The following is a 17,455-nucleotide window of genomic DNA, read 5'->3' as shown; positions in this document are numbered from 1 at the left end:
CACATTTAATTGGCTGCAATTCCTCTGTAAAGAACTTTCCTTCATCAACTAGAGTAATTTGGTACCCTGAGATATAGTTTTTACTGGAAAGGGAGATAAATAATTTTCAGAGTAAGAATTGGTGCCCTAGTCACTTCCATTGGTGTATGCCTTTGTTGCTTTTTAAAATTTTGTTTTCTTGAGCTTTGGACTTTTTCTCTTTTTATTTTTTTTTGGAGTCATGGGCCTTTATATACTTGAATTAATTGTATTTATTATTCTTTTTCATGCTCAGATTGTCCTACATTTGGCCAATGGATGCCCTTTTATTGCTTCTGTGTCCTTTTGACAAGACTCCCTTAATTTGTGGTAGCTTCCTTGCTTTTTGTCAGAATACAGTGTTACAGGCTAGGGATGGTTAATTTTACATGTCAGCTTGACTGGGCCATGGGGTGCCCAGATATTTGGTCAGCCATTATTTTGGGTGTTTTTGGATGAGATTAACATTTAAATTAATAGACTGAGTAAAGCAGATTTTGAACTGAAACAGCTCTTACTGAGTCTCAAGCCTGCCAGCCTTCAGACAGGAACTACACCAGTGGCTCTCAGGCCTTTGACCTTAGACTGGAACTAAACTGTTGGCTGGCTTCTGTCTCCAGCTTTCCAACTCACCCTGCAGATCTTGGGACTTGCCTGCTTCCGTAATTGCTTGAGCCGATTCCTTATATTGTTTCTGTTTCTCTGGAAAACCCTAATACAAGGTTCATCTTATAAATTTCTTGCTTCATACCTGGAATTGGCCATTGTACAAAGAAGTTCTATTATCACTTAGTGGAAATAATATTTAGAGACAATTTTGGGTTTAGATATGCTTATTGCTCTTGGGTGTTAGATATGCTTATTATATTGGTTCCAGGTCTTTTCAGCAGATAGAACTTGGACATATGCATATTTTTAACTTTTTGAGATAAGTTTAGTTTTACAGAATAGTTGCAAAAATAATACCCTTGACCTGACTTCCCTTTATGTTACCGACTAACATAATCATAGAACAATTATCAAAATGAAGAAATTAGCCTTACCACAATACTATTAACTAAACTGTGAGATTTATTCAGATTTCATCAGTTTTTCCACTAACAACTTTTTGTTGTTGTTGTTCCAGTATCACAAATTGCATTTAGTTGTCAGGTGTCCTTAGTCTCCTCTAAGTCTCCTCCATTCTGTGGGTTCCTCCCTTTTTTTCTGTCTTTCATGACCTTGACAGTTTTGAAGACTATAGTTCATTTGTTATATTAGTTTTCTGTTGCTGTGTAACAAACTTCCACAAACTTAGTGGCTTAAAACAATATCCATTTATTACCTCACAATTTCTGTAGGTCAGAAGTCCAGGCATGGTGTAGCTGGATTGTCTGCTCGGTCTCACAAGGCTGAAATCAAGGTGTTGCCTGGGATGCATTCTCATCTGGATCTTGGGGCCTCTTCTCGGCCTGTTTAAGTTGTCAGCAGAGTTCATGTTCTTGTAGTTGTAAGCCTGAAGTTTTCATCTCCCAGAGGTTGCTGACATTCCCTGCCACGTGACCCTCTCTACACATGCAATTTACTTACTTTCTGGCACCACAAGATGTTCCAGGCTCAGCTTATTCTTCCCTTGCCTTGGAATCAACCAGTTCTCTAAGAAGACTTGGTTCCTTTTATTGGAAAATGGTATTTAGAAACCAAGGTCTGAATGATAGACGTGTTCATTATTACTGGGGTTTTACTGCTCTACTCCCTCTAGGTGGAAAGAACTAGAAAACAAACTAGAAAATAACCATACACACACATCTGTGTTTACATTTGTGTGTCTATCTGCATGTATTTATTAATAAAAAAAACCATGAGCCTGAGTTGGTACTGCTGACTCCAATCTGCCACCACAGGGGTCATTTTAGTCTTTCCCCTTTCCTTATTTGTAATTGCATTCTCCCAACAAAAAGAAAGCTGGCTCTCATTATCTACAATATATTTATTTATTCTTTCAACCCTAGAATACAAATAGTTTCAGAATTGCTAACCTGCACCCTTGTGAACAACAAATTTACTTACTACAATATAGACTTGGGTACAGTTCTTTGTGTCTTTAGCCTTGCAATATCTAGTCAAACTTTTTTCCAAAGTTACTTATGTCCACTCCTACCTATCTCCTCCATTGTGGTTATTTGATTGATTTTTGTTTGGTTGGTTTTTTTGTGATTGATTTTTTTTTTTTTTTTTTTAAATTTATGGCTGTGCTGGGTCTTCGTTTCTGTGCGAGGGCTTTCTCTAGTTGTGGCAAGTGGGGGCCCCTCTTCATCGCGGTGCGCGGGCCTCTCATTATCGCGGCCTCTCTTGTTGCGGAGCACAGGCTCCAGACGCGCAGGCTCAGTAATTGTGGCTCACGGGCCTAGTTGCTCCGCGGCATGTGGGATCTTCCCAGACCAGGGCTCGAACCCGTGTCCCCTGCATTGGCAGGCAGATTCTCAACCACTGCGTCACCAGGGAAGCCCTGTGATTGATTTTTAATACAGTTAATTTGTTATAGTCTGCATTCCATTGTCCTCCCCACATCTGATTGATTTCTTTTTTTTTTTAATGTTGAAATAATTACATATCCTTGGGAAGGTGCAAAGATAGTGCAGAGAGGTCCACTGTGCCCTTGGGCAGTTTCTCCCAATGGTTACATCTTACACAACTGTAATATGATATCAACCCTGTAAAATGACATTGCTATGTTATGCGTATATATTTCTATGTCATTTTATTACATGTGTAGGTTTATGCAACCACCACCTCATTCAAGATACAGAACTATTCCATCACCACCAAGACCTCATTCATGCTACCCCATTATTGTCACACACTCTCTTCAAACCCCACTATGCCTGGCAATCACTAATTTGTTCTCCATCTCTATAATTTTGTTATTTCAAGAATCTTATTTTTAAAAGAGGATGTTATATAAACAGTCCTGCATGTGATTCCATACATATGTGGAATCATACATCTATAACCTTTATTTATTTATTTTTTTAAACATCTTTATTGGAGTATAATTGCTTTACAATTGCTTTACAATGGTGTGTTAGTTTCTGCTTTGTAACAAAGTGAATCAGCTATACATATACATATATCCCCATATCTCCCTCTTGCGTCTCCCTCCCACCCTCCCTATCCCACCCCTCTAGGTGGACACAGAGCACTGAGCTGATCTCCCTGTGCTATGTGGCTGCTTCCCACTAGCTGTCTATTTTACATTTGGTGGTGTATATATGTCCATGCTACTCTCTCACTTCGCCCCAGCTTACCCCTCCCCCTCCCTGTGTCCTCAGGTACCTTCTCTACATCTGTGTCTTTATTCCTGTCCTGCCCCTAGGTTCTTCAGAACCCCCCTTTTTTTTTTGTCTATAACCTTTAGAATAGGCTTTTTTCACTCCACATAAGGCTCTTGAGATTCATCCATGTTGTTGGATGTGTCAACAGTTGATTCCTTTTTATTATTAAGTAGTAGTACATAGTATGGATGTACTAGTTGATTTCATTTTAAATTTGCATATTATAAAATTCATTCTTTGTTATGTACAGTTCTATGGATTTTGGCAAATGCATAGGTTACTGTTTCCACCATCACAATGTCATACAAAGCAGTCCATCACACCAAAAAAGTCCCCTCATGCTTCCCCTTTATAGTGAACCACACTCACACCACCCCCCAATCCCTGGAAACCATTGATTTCTTTTTTGTCCAATAGGTTTATCTTTTCCATAGTATCATATAAATGGAATTATGGAATATGTCACCTTTTGGGTCTGACTTCTTTCACTTAGCAAAACAAATTTAAGATTTTGTGTTGTTGCATGAATCATTCATTTTAATTGCTGAATGGTATAGTAGTATTCTATTATATGGATGTACCACAGTTTGTTTATCCATTCACAGCATGAAGTAAATTTGAGTTGTTTCCAGTTTTGGGCAAATGTGAATAAAACTGAATACAAACTTTTGTATGAACATAAATTTTCATTTCTCTTGGATAGATATCTGATAGTAGGATGGTTGGGTCATATGGTATGTGCAAGTTTCATTTTATAAGAAACTGCCAAATCATTTTCCAGAGTTACTGCACTACTTTGCATTTCCTCAGGTAATGTATAAGAATTCCAATGGCTTTGTGTCCACACCAGTACTTGCTGTTGCTTTTTGTTCATTGAAATTTTTATTGAGATAATTATAGATTCATATGAAGTTGTAAGAAAAATACATAAAGTTCCTATATATCCTGTACCCAATTTCTCCCAATGGTACATCTTGCAAAAGTATAGTACAATATTACAAACAAGATATCAACAATGATGCAATCCACCAGTCTTGTTCAGATTTCCCCAGTTTTACTTTTGTGTTTGTGTGTGTGTGTGTGTGTGTGTGTTTAGTTCTATACAGTTTATAACATGTGTAGCTTTGTATATATAATACCATAGCCAAGATCCAGAAGAGTTCCATGATCACAAGGATCCCACGTTTTGTCCTTTTATAAGCATACCCTTCTCTTTCTTGTCCGTCCCTACCTCATCCCTAACTCTAGCAATCACTAATATGTTCTCCATTTCTATAATTTTGTCACTTAAAGAACATTACGTGTACAACTCATCAGTAAAAAGAAAAAAAAAATTTTAATGAGCAAAGGATTTCAATAGCCATTTCTCCAAAGAAGATATACAGGTGAGCAGTAAGCACAAAAAACGATGCTCAACATCATTAGTCATTGGGGAGATGCAAATCAAAACCACAGTGAGATACCACTTCAGACCCACAAGGACTGCTGCAATTGGAGGAAAAAAAAAAGGAAAATAAGTGTTGGAGCCCTTGTGCATTGCTGCTGGAAATGTAAAATGGTGTAGTGGCTGTGCAGAACTGTTTGGTAGTTCCTCAAAAAGTTAAGCATAGTTACTATTTTACACAGCAGTTACATTCCTAAGCATATGACCAAGATAATTGAAAATCTATGTCCACACAAAAACTTTTACATAAATGTTCATAGCAGCATTAATCATGATAGCCAGATAAGTGGAAACAACCCAAATGCCCATCAGCTTGTGAATGGATAAACAAAATATGTTATATCTATACAATTGTATATTATGCAGCCATAAAAATGTATGCATTACTGATATGTACTGCGACATAGGTGAACGTTGAAAGCATTATGCTAAATGAAAGCAGCCAAACACAAAAAAGGCCACATATTGTATGATTTGTTTTAAATGAAATATCTAGAATAGGCAAATTCACACAGATAGGAAGTAGATTAGTGGTTGAGGGGTAAGTGGAATGGTGAGTGACTGCTAACAGGTATGGGGTTGCTTTTTCGGGTGATAAAAATGTTCTGTAACATTGAAAACTTACATCCACGCAAAAAACTGCACATGGATGTTTATGGCAGCTTTATTCATAATTGCCAAAACTTGTAAGCAACTAAGATATCCTTTAGTAGGTGAATGGATAAATAATCCAGAAAATAGAATATTATTCAGTGCTAAAATAAATGAGCTATCAAGCCATGAAAAGACATGAAAGTGAAAGAAGTCAATCTGAAAAGGCTACATAATGTATGATTTCAACTATATGACATTCTGGAAAAGGCAAAACAATGGGGATAGTGAAAAGATCAGTGGTTTCCAGGGGTCTTGGAGAGGGTGGAATGAATAAGCAGAGCAAAGAGGATTTTTAGGGCAGTGAAACTACTCTGTATGATATTGTAATGGTAGGTATATATGTCATCATACATTTGTTTAAACCCATAGAATACATAACACCAAGAATGAACAGTAAGGTAAACTGTGGACTTTGGGTGTTAATGATGTGTCAGTGTAGGTTTATTGATTGTAACAAATGTCCCCTCTGGTGTGGGATGTTGATAGTGAGGGGTCTGTGCATGTGTGTGGGCAGAGTGTTTATTGGGAACTCTGTTCTTGTCAGTTTTGCTGTGAACCCAATACTGCCCCAAATAATAGTCTATTAAAAAAAAAAATGTTCTGGAACTAGGTAGTGGTGTTGGTTGCACAACATTGTGAATGTACTAAAAAACTGCTGAGTCGTGAATTGTGAAATGTGAATTTTATGCTGTGTGAATTGTTTCAGCTTTAAAATAGAACATGTTCCAAGAACATTATATAAATAGGATCAAACAGTATGTAACCTTTTGGGATTGGATTTTTTCACTCAGCATAATTCCTGGAGATTCATCCAGATTGTAGTGTATATGAATACTCATTCTTTTTTGTTGCTCAGTGGTGTTCCACAGTATGGATATACCACAGTTTATATGACCATTCACCTGTTGAAGGATGTCTGGGTATTTTGAATAAATCTGCTGTAAACATTTGGGTACAGGTTTTATAATAAACATAAATTTTCCTTTCTCTGGGAGAAATGCTTAAGAGTACAACTGTTGAGTTGTATTGTAAAAACTATTTTCCAGAGTAGCTATACCATTTTACATTCCCACCCAGTGAATAATGCTGTTTCTCACCAGCATTTGGTTTTGCTGCTACTTTTTGTTTTAGCCATTCCAGTAGGTATGTAGTGATATATCATTGTAGTTTTAACTTGAATTTCTTGATGTCTAATGATATTGAACATCTTTTCATGTGCATATTCTTTCCTAAATACAGAATGTAATCAAGTCTCTAGATCTTTCTACCATTTTATAGGAAATACAAAAGAGAAACAAGATACCCTGGTGAAGCAATCGGTCGAATTCAGAATGTGGGACATTCTGTGGGACATATGTCCTAATGGGGGGGGGTAGTGTGTGAGGAGACTGTTAAAAAAATAAAAGAGACTTAAGAGAAATCATAACTAGATACAATATATGGACCTTGTTTGGATTTTGATTTGAACAAACCAAAAAAAAAAAAAAGGATCTTCGAGACAGCTGGGGAAATCTGAATATGGAAAAGTTATTAGACCTTACTAAGGAATTATTGTTAATTTATTTCAGTTTATTACTTGTATGGTTATATAAGAAGAAATTCTTGTCAGGTAGAGATCAATATTGAATTATTTACACGGTAATGATATATCTAGGATTTGTTTTTAAATACTCTAGCAAAAAAAAAAATATAGGAAAAAGTGGAAGTGGAGTGGAAGAGTAGAGAAAAAAGATTGGCAAAATACTGATAATTGTTGAAGATGAGTGATGGATACCTGAGGGTGTGTTTCTATATTCTTCTTACTTTTGGTGATGTTTGAAATTTTCCATGAAAAAATGTTCAGAAAAAAAAAAATTCAGATAAAATGGTCAGAAATTTTCCATGATAAAATGTTCAGAACATTTTCCAGATAAAATGTTCAGAAAAAGTATTTATTGAAATTATATTTTGTATTTGAAAATAAAACATAAACAGTTGACTTCTCAGAAGGTACTTGTAGTTTTTTGCTATAAAACAAGTTCAACCTTAATGAAAAAAAATCTGGTTCTGGGGGACAAATGACTAAAGTTATTTATTTTTTTATTTAGGCAGAAGAAAACAAAAGATTGAGGGAGCTCCAGCTTGAACAAGAAGAAAAATTGGCTATGGAATTGGCAAAACTTAAACATGAAAGTCTAAAGGATGAAAAGATGAGGCAACAAGTAAGAGAAAACAGGTAACTTGGCTTCCAAAAATTTCATTTATTTAGTCTTTTTGGCCACTTAAAAAAATTTTTTTTTTTTTTTTGCATTAGGTCCTTGGTTATCTATTTTAAATATAGCAGTGTGTACACTGTCAATTCCAAACTCCCAATCTACACCTCCCCTCTACCATTCCCCCCAGTAATCATAAGCTAATTCTCTAAGTCTGTGAGTCTGTTTCTATTTTGTAAATAAGTTCATTTGTATCATTTTTTTTTAGATTCTGCATATAAGTGATATCATATGATATTTGTCCTTCTCTGTCTTACTTCACTTATCTTTAAACTTTTATGTAATGCTTAGCACCTGAGAGTGAGATTTCTTTCTTTATGTCATTGTACTTAGTTAATATTTTGACTAGAAATACTGCTTTAAATCCTATATATATGTTCATTTGAGAAAAGAGGTCATATTCCTAGAAATAAAGTGTTAATATTTAAGGTGAAAATCAATATCAATTCCCTCTTCTCTAAAGAAAATTTTTAAAATGACCTCTTATAAAAAATAGACTCATGGGGCTTCCCTGGTGGCGCAGTGGTTGAGAGTCTGCCTGCCAATGCAGGGGACACGTGTTCGAGCCCTGGTCTGGGAAGATCCCACATGCCGTGGAGCAGCTGGGCCCGTGAGCCACAATTACTGAGCCTGTGCGTCTGGAGCCTGTGCTCCGCAACAAGAGAGGCCGCGATAGTGAGAGGCCCGCGCACCGCGATGAAGAGTGGCCCCCGCTTGCCACGACTAGAGAAAGCCCTCACACAGAAACGAAGACCCAACACAGCCATAAATAAATAAATAAACCCAAAGTTAAAAAAAAAAAAAAATAGACTCATGAATTCTACTCATAAGAAAAATCTTAGGTGATACCTAATTTAATTTTATGCCCCTACATAAATTTCCTACAGTATTTCTGGAAGGTGGCTGGTCAGCTGTGGTTTAGCACGTCTAGTGACTGTGATAGGAACTTTTTCATTCAGCCCTATCTTTGAATAATCCTTTTTTCCCTATTGTTTTAAAATTAACTTCCCTGTAATATCCAGGCATTTATCTTAGTTCTGCTATCTGATTGAAAAAGAAATAGAGTTTTTCTTTAGGACATCCCTTCATATTTATGAATCCACTAAACATTTCCTTCTGTAAGTTAAATGTCTGTTATTCCTTCATTTGTTCCTTAGATAACATAATTTCAAGCTTCTTTACCATCCTGGTTCTCTTCTGTAGATGTGATTTAGAATTTTAGTGTTCCTTAACAAAATATTGCCCCCACAATTATGTGTAATACTCTAGGGTACTGTTTATTTTATTTTTTAAAAAATATTTATTTATTTATTTGGTTGCACCGGGTCTTAGTCGTGGCAGGCAGGCTCCTTAGTTGCGGAGCGCCGGCTCCTTGGTTGCAGCATGTTGTCTTCTTAATTGTGGCATGTGGGCTTCTTAGTTGTGGCATGTGAACTTCTAGTTGTGGCATGCATGTGGGATCTAGTTCCCTGACCAAGGATTGAACCCGGGCCCCCTGCATTGGGAGCATGGAGTCTTATCCACTGCACCACCAGGGAAGTCCCTAGGGTACTGTTTAGTACTCCTAATAGTGAGACTATTAACCACATTGTTCTAGAATATGTTTCTTAATGTTGCCTAAGATCGAATTACTTTTCAGTGGCAGCCTATCACACTGTTGATTGAAACTCAGACTAAATAAATGCCTATTCTGTACTTAAGTAGTTGAATATATTAAGAATTTACTTTGATAGTTGTTACATTTTATCTTAACTGAGCAAGGCTTCTGTAGAATATTATATGACCCATGGATGAGCTCCAGAGGTTTTGAGCCCATTAAATTATATATGTATGTTTGGCAAATGTACCCATGTGTATTTTTCTGTGTCCACAACTTTTATCACGTTCTCTAAGGGATTACTAATTCTTAGAGGAAAAAAAAAAAAAAAGATTTAAAATTGCTGCTAATGTCTTCGTATTGCTCTAGTCTCAAACTATTTTTTTTGAACTTAATTCTCCAATTATTGTTAGCTATCACTCACACTTTTATGTTATCTGAAGATGAAATAAATGTTTCATATGTCTTTGTCTAATTCACTGATAAAAGAATTAAATACAGAACCTTTCTAGCAATTGAAGACTAGGTGATTCAGATAAAAGCTCCCTCTCAGAGCAGACTGTCTGGAGAAAGTATAATAATAAGATATGGGAGAGGAAGGAAACCAGAATGGTGAGCCTGGCATTTGTAGCTGCATTTCTCCTGGAAGTCTCTGCAGATGGCAAAAGTATGGCTGAGAGTTAACAAGTGAAGCAGAGCTTGACCAGTAAGCATATAGTAAGGTGTTCAACATCATTCTACATGCTGTATGCTTAAGAGTTGTGTACTTTGGTGTATGTTTTACTTTAATAATCCAGAATTTCATTAGATTTTATTAGATAGAAACAGATGAAGAGACAACGTGCAGTTTAGTGGAAAATATCCAGAATAAGCATAGAGAGACAAAAGGGTAGAAAAATACAAAAGAGAACTTAAAAGAGATAAGGGCTGTGCTGGAAAGTTCTACCACAGGGGTCCCCAACCCCTGGGCTGTGGACCAGTACCAGCCCACTCCCCGTTAGGAACCAGGCCACACAGCGGGAGGTGAGCAGCGGGCAAGTGAGTGAAGCTTCACCTGCCGTTCCCCATCGCTCACATTACTGCCTGAACCATCGCTCACATTACCACCTCAACCATTCCCCCCACCCCTCACCGTCCGTGGAAAAATTGTCTTCCACAAAACCAACTGGTCCCTGGTGCCAAAAAGGTTGGGGACCGCTGTTCTACCAGATGTATAATTTTAATTCTGGTAGTAGAAATGAAAGTGGATGATGCAGAAGCAGTATTCAAAGAGATACAGGTTGAGAATTTCCAAAAATAATAAAAGACATAAAGCCACAAAGGCATAGTAAATAATTAAAAATACATCTATGCTCATCCTAGTCAAACTTTAGAAATCTAACAATAAAGAAAATCATAAAAATCACAAAAGTAGCCACACAAAAACGACTACTGCCTTCAAAGGAGCAACAGTGAGAAGTATGACTGAATTTTGAGCAGCAACATTAGAAACTAGAAGACTGGATTTAAAGGACTGAAAGAAAGTTGAGTATTCTATACATTGTGGAAAGTTTCTTCAAACATAAGGCAAAAGTCATTCGTTGAGTATTCTTTCAAATAGAGTATGTTTCCTCTCAGCAGTGTCAAAACTGCTAAGAGTTTTTAATTTTGTGCATAAGCCGTGGTAAAATTTTGACTGACATGCAGAAATGGACCATTTTCTGATCAGTGTATTCATCTGGAAATTGGCAGGTCTAAATTGAAGGAAATGTTTGCTGTGGTGCTTGAAATGTATCCAAAGTAATTAAAAATCACCTATATCATGATTAGGCTCTTTAAACTTAAAAGAAATTAATTTTTAAAACCCAGGGTAAATTTTTAAAAATCAGTGAAATTTATTTTGAAAATAATTGTTCAAGTTCAGAGGTCATGAGACTCTTTTATATTATTTAGAACACATGATTTTTTTTAATCCAAGAAAATATTTAAAAGACAATCTAATTTTATTATAGCTTTTAACTGGAGTTGAGAAACTCACTGTCTAGTTTTATTTATTTATTTTTTATTGGAGTAAACTTGCTTTACAATGTTGTGTTAGTTTCTGCTGTACAATGAAGTGAATCAGCTATATGTATCCCTATATCCCCTCCCTCTTGGGACTCCCTCCCATACCACCCCCCACCCATCTAGGTTGTCACAGAGCACCGAGCTGACCTCCCTGTGCTATACAGCAGCTTCCCACTAGCTCTCTATTTTACACATGGTAGTGTATTTATGTCAAACCTAGTCTTCCAATTCCTCCCACCCTCCCCTTCCCCCGCATGTCCAGATGTCTGTTCTCTACATCTACATCTCTATTCCTGCCCTACAAATAGGTTCATCTATGCCATTTTTCTAGATTCCACATATATGTGTTAATATACGATTTTTTTTTTCTCTTTCTGGCTTACTTCACTCTATGACAGACTCTAGGTCCGTCCACATCTCTACAAATGACCCAATTTTGTTCATTTTTATAGCTGAGTAATATTCCATTGTATATATGTACCACATCTTCTTTATCCATTCATCCATCGTTGGACATTTAGGTTGTTTCTGTGTCCTGGCTATTGTAAATAGTGCTGCAGTGAACATTGGGGTACATGTGTCCTTTTGATATACGGTTTTCTCAGGGTATATGCCCAGTAGTGGGATTGCTGGATCATATAGTAGTTCTATTTTTAGATTTTTATGGACCCTCCATACTGGTCTCCATAGTGGCTGTATCAATTTACATTCCCACCAACAGTGCAAAAGGGTTCCCTTTTCTCTACACCCTCTCCAGCATTTATTGTTTGTAGATATTTTGATGATGGCCATTCTGACTGGTGTGAGGTGATACCCCATTGTAGTTTTGATTTGCATTTCTCTAATAATTAGTGATGTTGAGCAGCTTTTCATGTGCCTCTTGGCCATCAGTATGTCTTCTTTGGTGAAATGTCTATTTAGGTCTTCTGCCCATTTTTTAATTGGGTTGTTTGTTTTTTTGATAATGAGCTCCATGAGCTATTTGTATATTTTGGAGATTAATCCTTTGTCAGTTGCTTCATTTGCAAATATCTTCTCCCATTCTGAGGGTTCTCTTTTCGTCTTGCTTATGGTTTCCTTTGCTGTGCGAAAGCTTTTAAGTTTCATTAGGTCCCATTTGTTTATTTTTGTTTTTATTGCCATTTCTCTAGGAGGTGGGTCAAAAAACATCTTGCTGTGGTTTATGTCAAACAGTGTTTTCCCCTAAGAGTTTTGTAGTGTCCGGTCTTACATTTAGGTCTTTAATCCATTTTGAGTTTGTTTTTGTCTGTGGTGTTAGGAAGTGTTCTAATTTCATTCTTTTACATGTAGCTGTCCAGTTTCCCCAGCACCACTTATTGAAGAGGCTGTCTTTTCTCCATTGTATGCTCTTGCCTCCTTTGTCATAAATTAGGTGACCATATGTGCATGGGTTTATCTCCAGGCTTTCTATCCTGTACGATTGATCTATATTTCTGTTTTTGTGCCAATACCATACTGTCTTGATTACTGTAGCTTTGTAGTATAGTTTGGAGTCAGGGAGCCTGATTCCTCCAGCTCCATTCTTCTTTCACAAGATTGCTTTGGCTATTTGGGGTCTTTTGTATTTCCATACCAATTGTAAAATTTTTTGTTTTAATTCTGTGAAGAATGCAATTGGTAGTTTGATAGGGATTGCATTGAATCTGTACATTGCTTTGAGTAGTATAGTCATTTTCACAATATTGATTCTTCCAATCCAGTAACATGGTATTTTTTTCCATCTGTTTATGTCATCTTTGATTTCTTTCATCAGTGTTTTATAATTTTCTGAGTAAAAGTATTTTGCCTCCTTAGGTAGGTTTATTCCTAGGCATTTTATTCTTTTTGTTGCAATGGTAAATTGATTGTTTCCTTAATTTCTCTTTCTGATTTTTCATTGTTAGTGTGTAGGAATGCCAGAGATTTCTCTGCATTAATTTTGTATCCTGCTCCTTTACCAAATTCATTTGATTAATTCTAGTAGTTTTCTAGTGGCATCTTTAGGATTTTCTATGTATAGTATCATGTCATCTGCAAACAATGACAGTTTTACTTCTTCTTTTCCAATTTGTATTCCTTTTATTTCTTTTTCTTCTCTGATTAGCGTGGCCAGGACTTCCAAAACTATGTTGAATAAGAGTGGCGAGAGTGGACATCCTGTCTTATTCCTGATCTTAGAGGAAGTGCTTTTAGTTTTTCACCATTGAGTATGATGTTTGCTGTGGGTTTGTCACACATGGCCTTTACTATGTTGAAGTAGGTTCCCTCTACGCCCATTTTCTGGAGAGTCTTTATCATACATTGGTGTTGAATTTTGTCAAAAGCTTTTTCTGCATCTATTGAGATGATCATATGGTTTTTATTTTTTAATTTGTTAATATGGTGTATCACATTGATTTGCATATATTGAAGAATCCTTGCATTCCTAGGATAAATCCCATTTGATCATGGTGTATGATCCTTTTAATGTGTTCTTGGATTGTTTGCTAGTATTTTGTTGAGGATTTTTGCATATATGTTCATCAGTGATATTGGTCTGTAATTTTCTTTTTCTGTAGTATCTTTGTCTGGTTTTAGTGTCATGGTGATGGTGGCTTTGTAGAAAGAATTTGGGAATGATCCTCCCTCTGCAATTTTTTTGGAAGAGTTTGAGAAGGATAGGTGTTAGCTCTTCTCTAAATGTTTGATAGAATTTGCCTGTGAAGCCATCTGGTCCTGGACTTTTGTTTGTTGGAAGATTTTTAATTACAGTTTCATTACTTGTGATAGGTCTGTTTATATTTTCTAATTCTTCCAGGTTCAATCTTGGAAAATTGTACCTTTCCAAGAATTTGTCCATTTCTTCGTGGTTGTCCATTTTATTGGCATATAGTTGTTTGTAGTAGTCTCTCAGAATCCTTTCTATTTCTGTGGTGTCAGTTGTGATTTCTCCTTTTTCATTTCTAATTTTACTGATTTGCATCCTCTCCCTTTTTTTCTTGATTAGTCTGGCTAAAGGTTTATCAATTTTGTTTATCTTCTCAAAGAACCAAATTTTAGTTTTATTGATCTTTGCTATGTTTTCTTTATTTCTATTTCATTTATTTCTGCTCTGATCTTTATGATTTCTTTCCTTCTGCTGACTTTGGGTTTTCTTTGTTCTTCTTTCTCTAGTTGCTTTAGGTGTAAGTTAGATTGTTTATTTGAGATTTTTCTTGTTTCTTGAGGTGAGATTGAATTGCTATAAACTTCCCTTTTAGAACTGCTTTTGCTGTGTCCCATAGGTTTTGGATTGCGTGTTTTCATTGTCATTTGTTTCTATCTATTTTTTTATTTCTTCTTTGATTTCTTCAGTGATCTCTTGGTTGTTTAGCAATGCACTGTTTAGCCTCCATGTATTTGTGTTTTTTACAGTTTTTTTTCCTGTAATTGATTTTCAGTCTCATAGCATTGTGGTCAGAAAAGATGCCTGATACGATTTCAATTTTCTTACATTTTCCGAGGCTTGATTTGTGACCCGAGATGTGATCTATCCTGGAGAATGTTCTGTGTGCACTTGAGAAGAAAGTGTATTCTGCCACTTTTGGGTGGAATGTCCTATAAATATCAATGAAATCTATCCGGTCTATTGTGTCATGTAAAGCTTGTGTTTCCTTATTTTCTGAGATTGGAGTGACATCTGAGAAATGGTGTAGTAGGCAGCTCCAAGTTCCTGTCCTCCCAGTCAAACTAGCAGAAACTGTCAGAATCAACTTTGTAAGAACTCTGAACAACAAAGTTTTATAGCAACCAGCTGCATGCTCAAACAAGAAAAAGGCAACTTAGCAATGGAAGCAAAGTCTGTAGTGTTTTTACTTTTCCTTGCTCCATCCCCTCCCAGCTCTGAGGCAGTCTTGAGGACAGCAGCCCATAGAGTACCAGGCCCTGGTTCTGGAGGAAGAAGAGCAGATCTTATTTGCAAATTATTGTGTGTGTATATTCTAACCTACCTGGGAGCTACCTGAAGGACTGACACAATGTGCTTATCTGTGTTTCTCCTAATTCAGAACTCAGGCCAGAAAAGCAAATTGTATCTCTGGTTAAGATTTAATTTCCATAATATATAAAGGATGCCTACAGTTCAACAACAAAAGACAAACAACCCAATTCAAAAATGGGCCTGGTACTTAAAGATTTCTCCAAAGCAGACAGACAGTAGGCAATAGCACATGAAAAAGTACTCAACATTTGTTATTCGGGAAATGCAAATCAAAACCACAAGGAGATACCATTTCACACCTGGTAGGATAGCTGTAATAAAAACAATGGAAAATAAGTGTTGGTGAAGATGTGGACAAATTGGAAACCTCAGACATTGTTGGTAGGAATGTAAGATGGTGCACTGTGGAAGACAGTTTGGCAGTTCCTCAAAAAGTTAAACATAGAATTACCATATGGTCCAGCAATTCCACCCTTAGGTGTACACTCAAAAGAATTGAAGAATTGAAAACAGGGACTCAGTCAGATACTTGTACACCAATGTTCAATGCAACATTATTCACAGTAGCCAAAAGGTAGAAGCCACCTAAGTGTCTATAGACAGATGAGTAGATAAACAAATTGTGGTATATACATACAATGAAATATTATTCAGGTATAAAAGGGAATGAAGCTCTCATACATGCTGCAATATGGTTGAACCTTGAAAAGCATTATCCTAAGTGAAGTAAGCCAGAAACAAAAGGATAAAGACTGTATAATTCCACTTACATGAAATATCTAAGGACAGATTTGCAGAGACAAAAAGTAAATTAGCAGGGAAGGGAGGAATGGGGAGTTATTGCTTACATGGGTACAGCATTTCTTTTTGGAAAAAAAGTTTGGAAATAGTGTTGATAGTTGCTGAGCATTATGAATGTAATTAACACCACTGAATTGTACACTTAAAAATGGTTAAAATGACAAGTTTTTTTAATATATATTTTACCACAAGAAAAAAATTCTAGGATTAAAAAAAAACCCAAACTTGTCCCCATAAGTAGCTAAAACTATTCCTTGAGGATAGCTTATAATAATATAAGCTAAAATAATCTAAATAATATATAATCTAAAATGACGATTAGAAAAGACTCCATCTGGAATTATTTGAAAACGAAGAGAAAATTCCCATCTGGAGTGATTAAAAAATAATGTAGGATAAAGATAAGGGCAGAAATGAGCAATTTAGAATGTAGACATAAAGTAGAATAAACAAAGCCAAAAATTGTGCCTTTAAAAAGGCCAATAAAATTGACAGTCCCTGGCAGGAGTATATAACTGTAAAAGAGAATGCACAAATAACCAATTCTAGGAATGGATAGTGCGATATAACTATAGATCGTACAAATGGGAGATAACTGTAGATCATAGCAGGATATTGTGAACAACTTTATGCAAATTTGAAAATTTAGGTAAATTACTAAATAGCACATTTACCAAACTGAGTAGCAGTAGTAGAAAGGGAAACTGGCTCTGCAGTGCCAGTTTTGTCATAAAATAAGTGTGCATATGTGCATGCATCTGTTTTTGCATTTTTCTATCCCATCCTTCCTCAACTGGGGTTCCATAAGAGAACGAAGTGTCACAGAAAGTTGAGTGATTGTATTTTTAATTTTCTCAAAGACAGTATATAGCTGGTATTACTTTAGATCCAGAGGAACTAAGTTAATTCACGCACATAATAGTTGCTTAAGGGCATTAGGGCTTAAAACTTGTAGTTGAGAAGAGCTGCTCTAGTCTATTCCATTGATCCATTTGTTCATCCTGTGCTAAAACCACACTATCTTAAATATTGTGGCTTTATAATAAGTATTCATATCCTGAAGAAGTCTCCAATTTTGGTCTTCTTAAAGATTGTTTTAGCCATTCCTACTCTGCATTTCCATATACATTTTAGAATCACTGCAGGGCATTCAGAAATAGACATTTAAAAAAATGATACGGGCTTCCTTGGTGGCGCAGTGGTTGAGAATCTGCCTGCTAATGCAGGGGACACGGGTTCGAGCCCTGGTCTGGGAAGATCCCACATGCCGCAGAGCAACTAGGCCCGTGAGCCACAACTACTGAGCCTGCGCGTCTGGAGCCTGTGCTCCGCAACAAGAGAGGCCACGATAGTGAGAGACCCGCGCACTGC

The 17,455-nt window shown here is 36.4% G+C and overlaps 1 protein-coding gene across 3 annotated transcripts in view; it reads left to right on the top strand.

Moving 5' to 3' along the window:
* MNS1 (meiosis specific nuclear structural 1) overlaps positions 1-17,455 on the top strand; it is an 87,336-nt gene that overhangs the window by 34,519 nt on the left and 35,362 nt on the right. For all 3 annotated transcript variants that reach the window (XM_082446198.1, XM_082446199.1, XM_082446197.1), the window contains one exon: positions 7,518-7,645. In XM_082446198.1, coding sequence (XP_082302324.1) covers positions 7,518-7,645 — 128 coding nt within the window. The remainder of the gene's footprint in view (positions 1-7,517; positions 7,646-17,455) is intronic.

The sequence above is a fragment of the Balaenoptera physalus genome (genome assembly GCF_965194825.1).
Source record: "Balaenoptera physalus genome assembly, chromosome: 2".
In the NCBI taxonomy this organism is placed as follows: domain Eukaryota; kingdom Metazoa; phylum Chordata; class Mammalia; order Artiodactyla; family Balaenopteridae; genus Balaenoptera; species Balaenoptera physalus.
The sequence above is the reverse complement of the archived record's forward strand: the minus strand, read 5'-3'. Positions and strand labels throughout refer to the sequence as shown.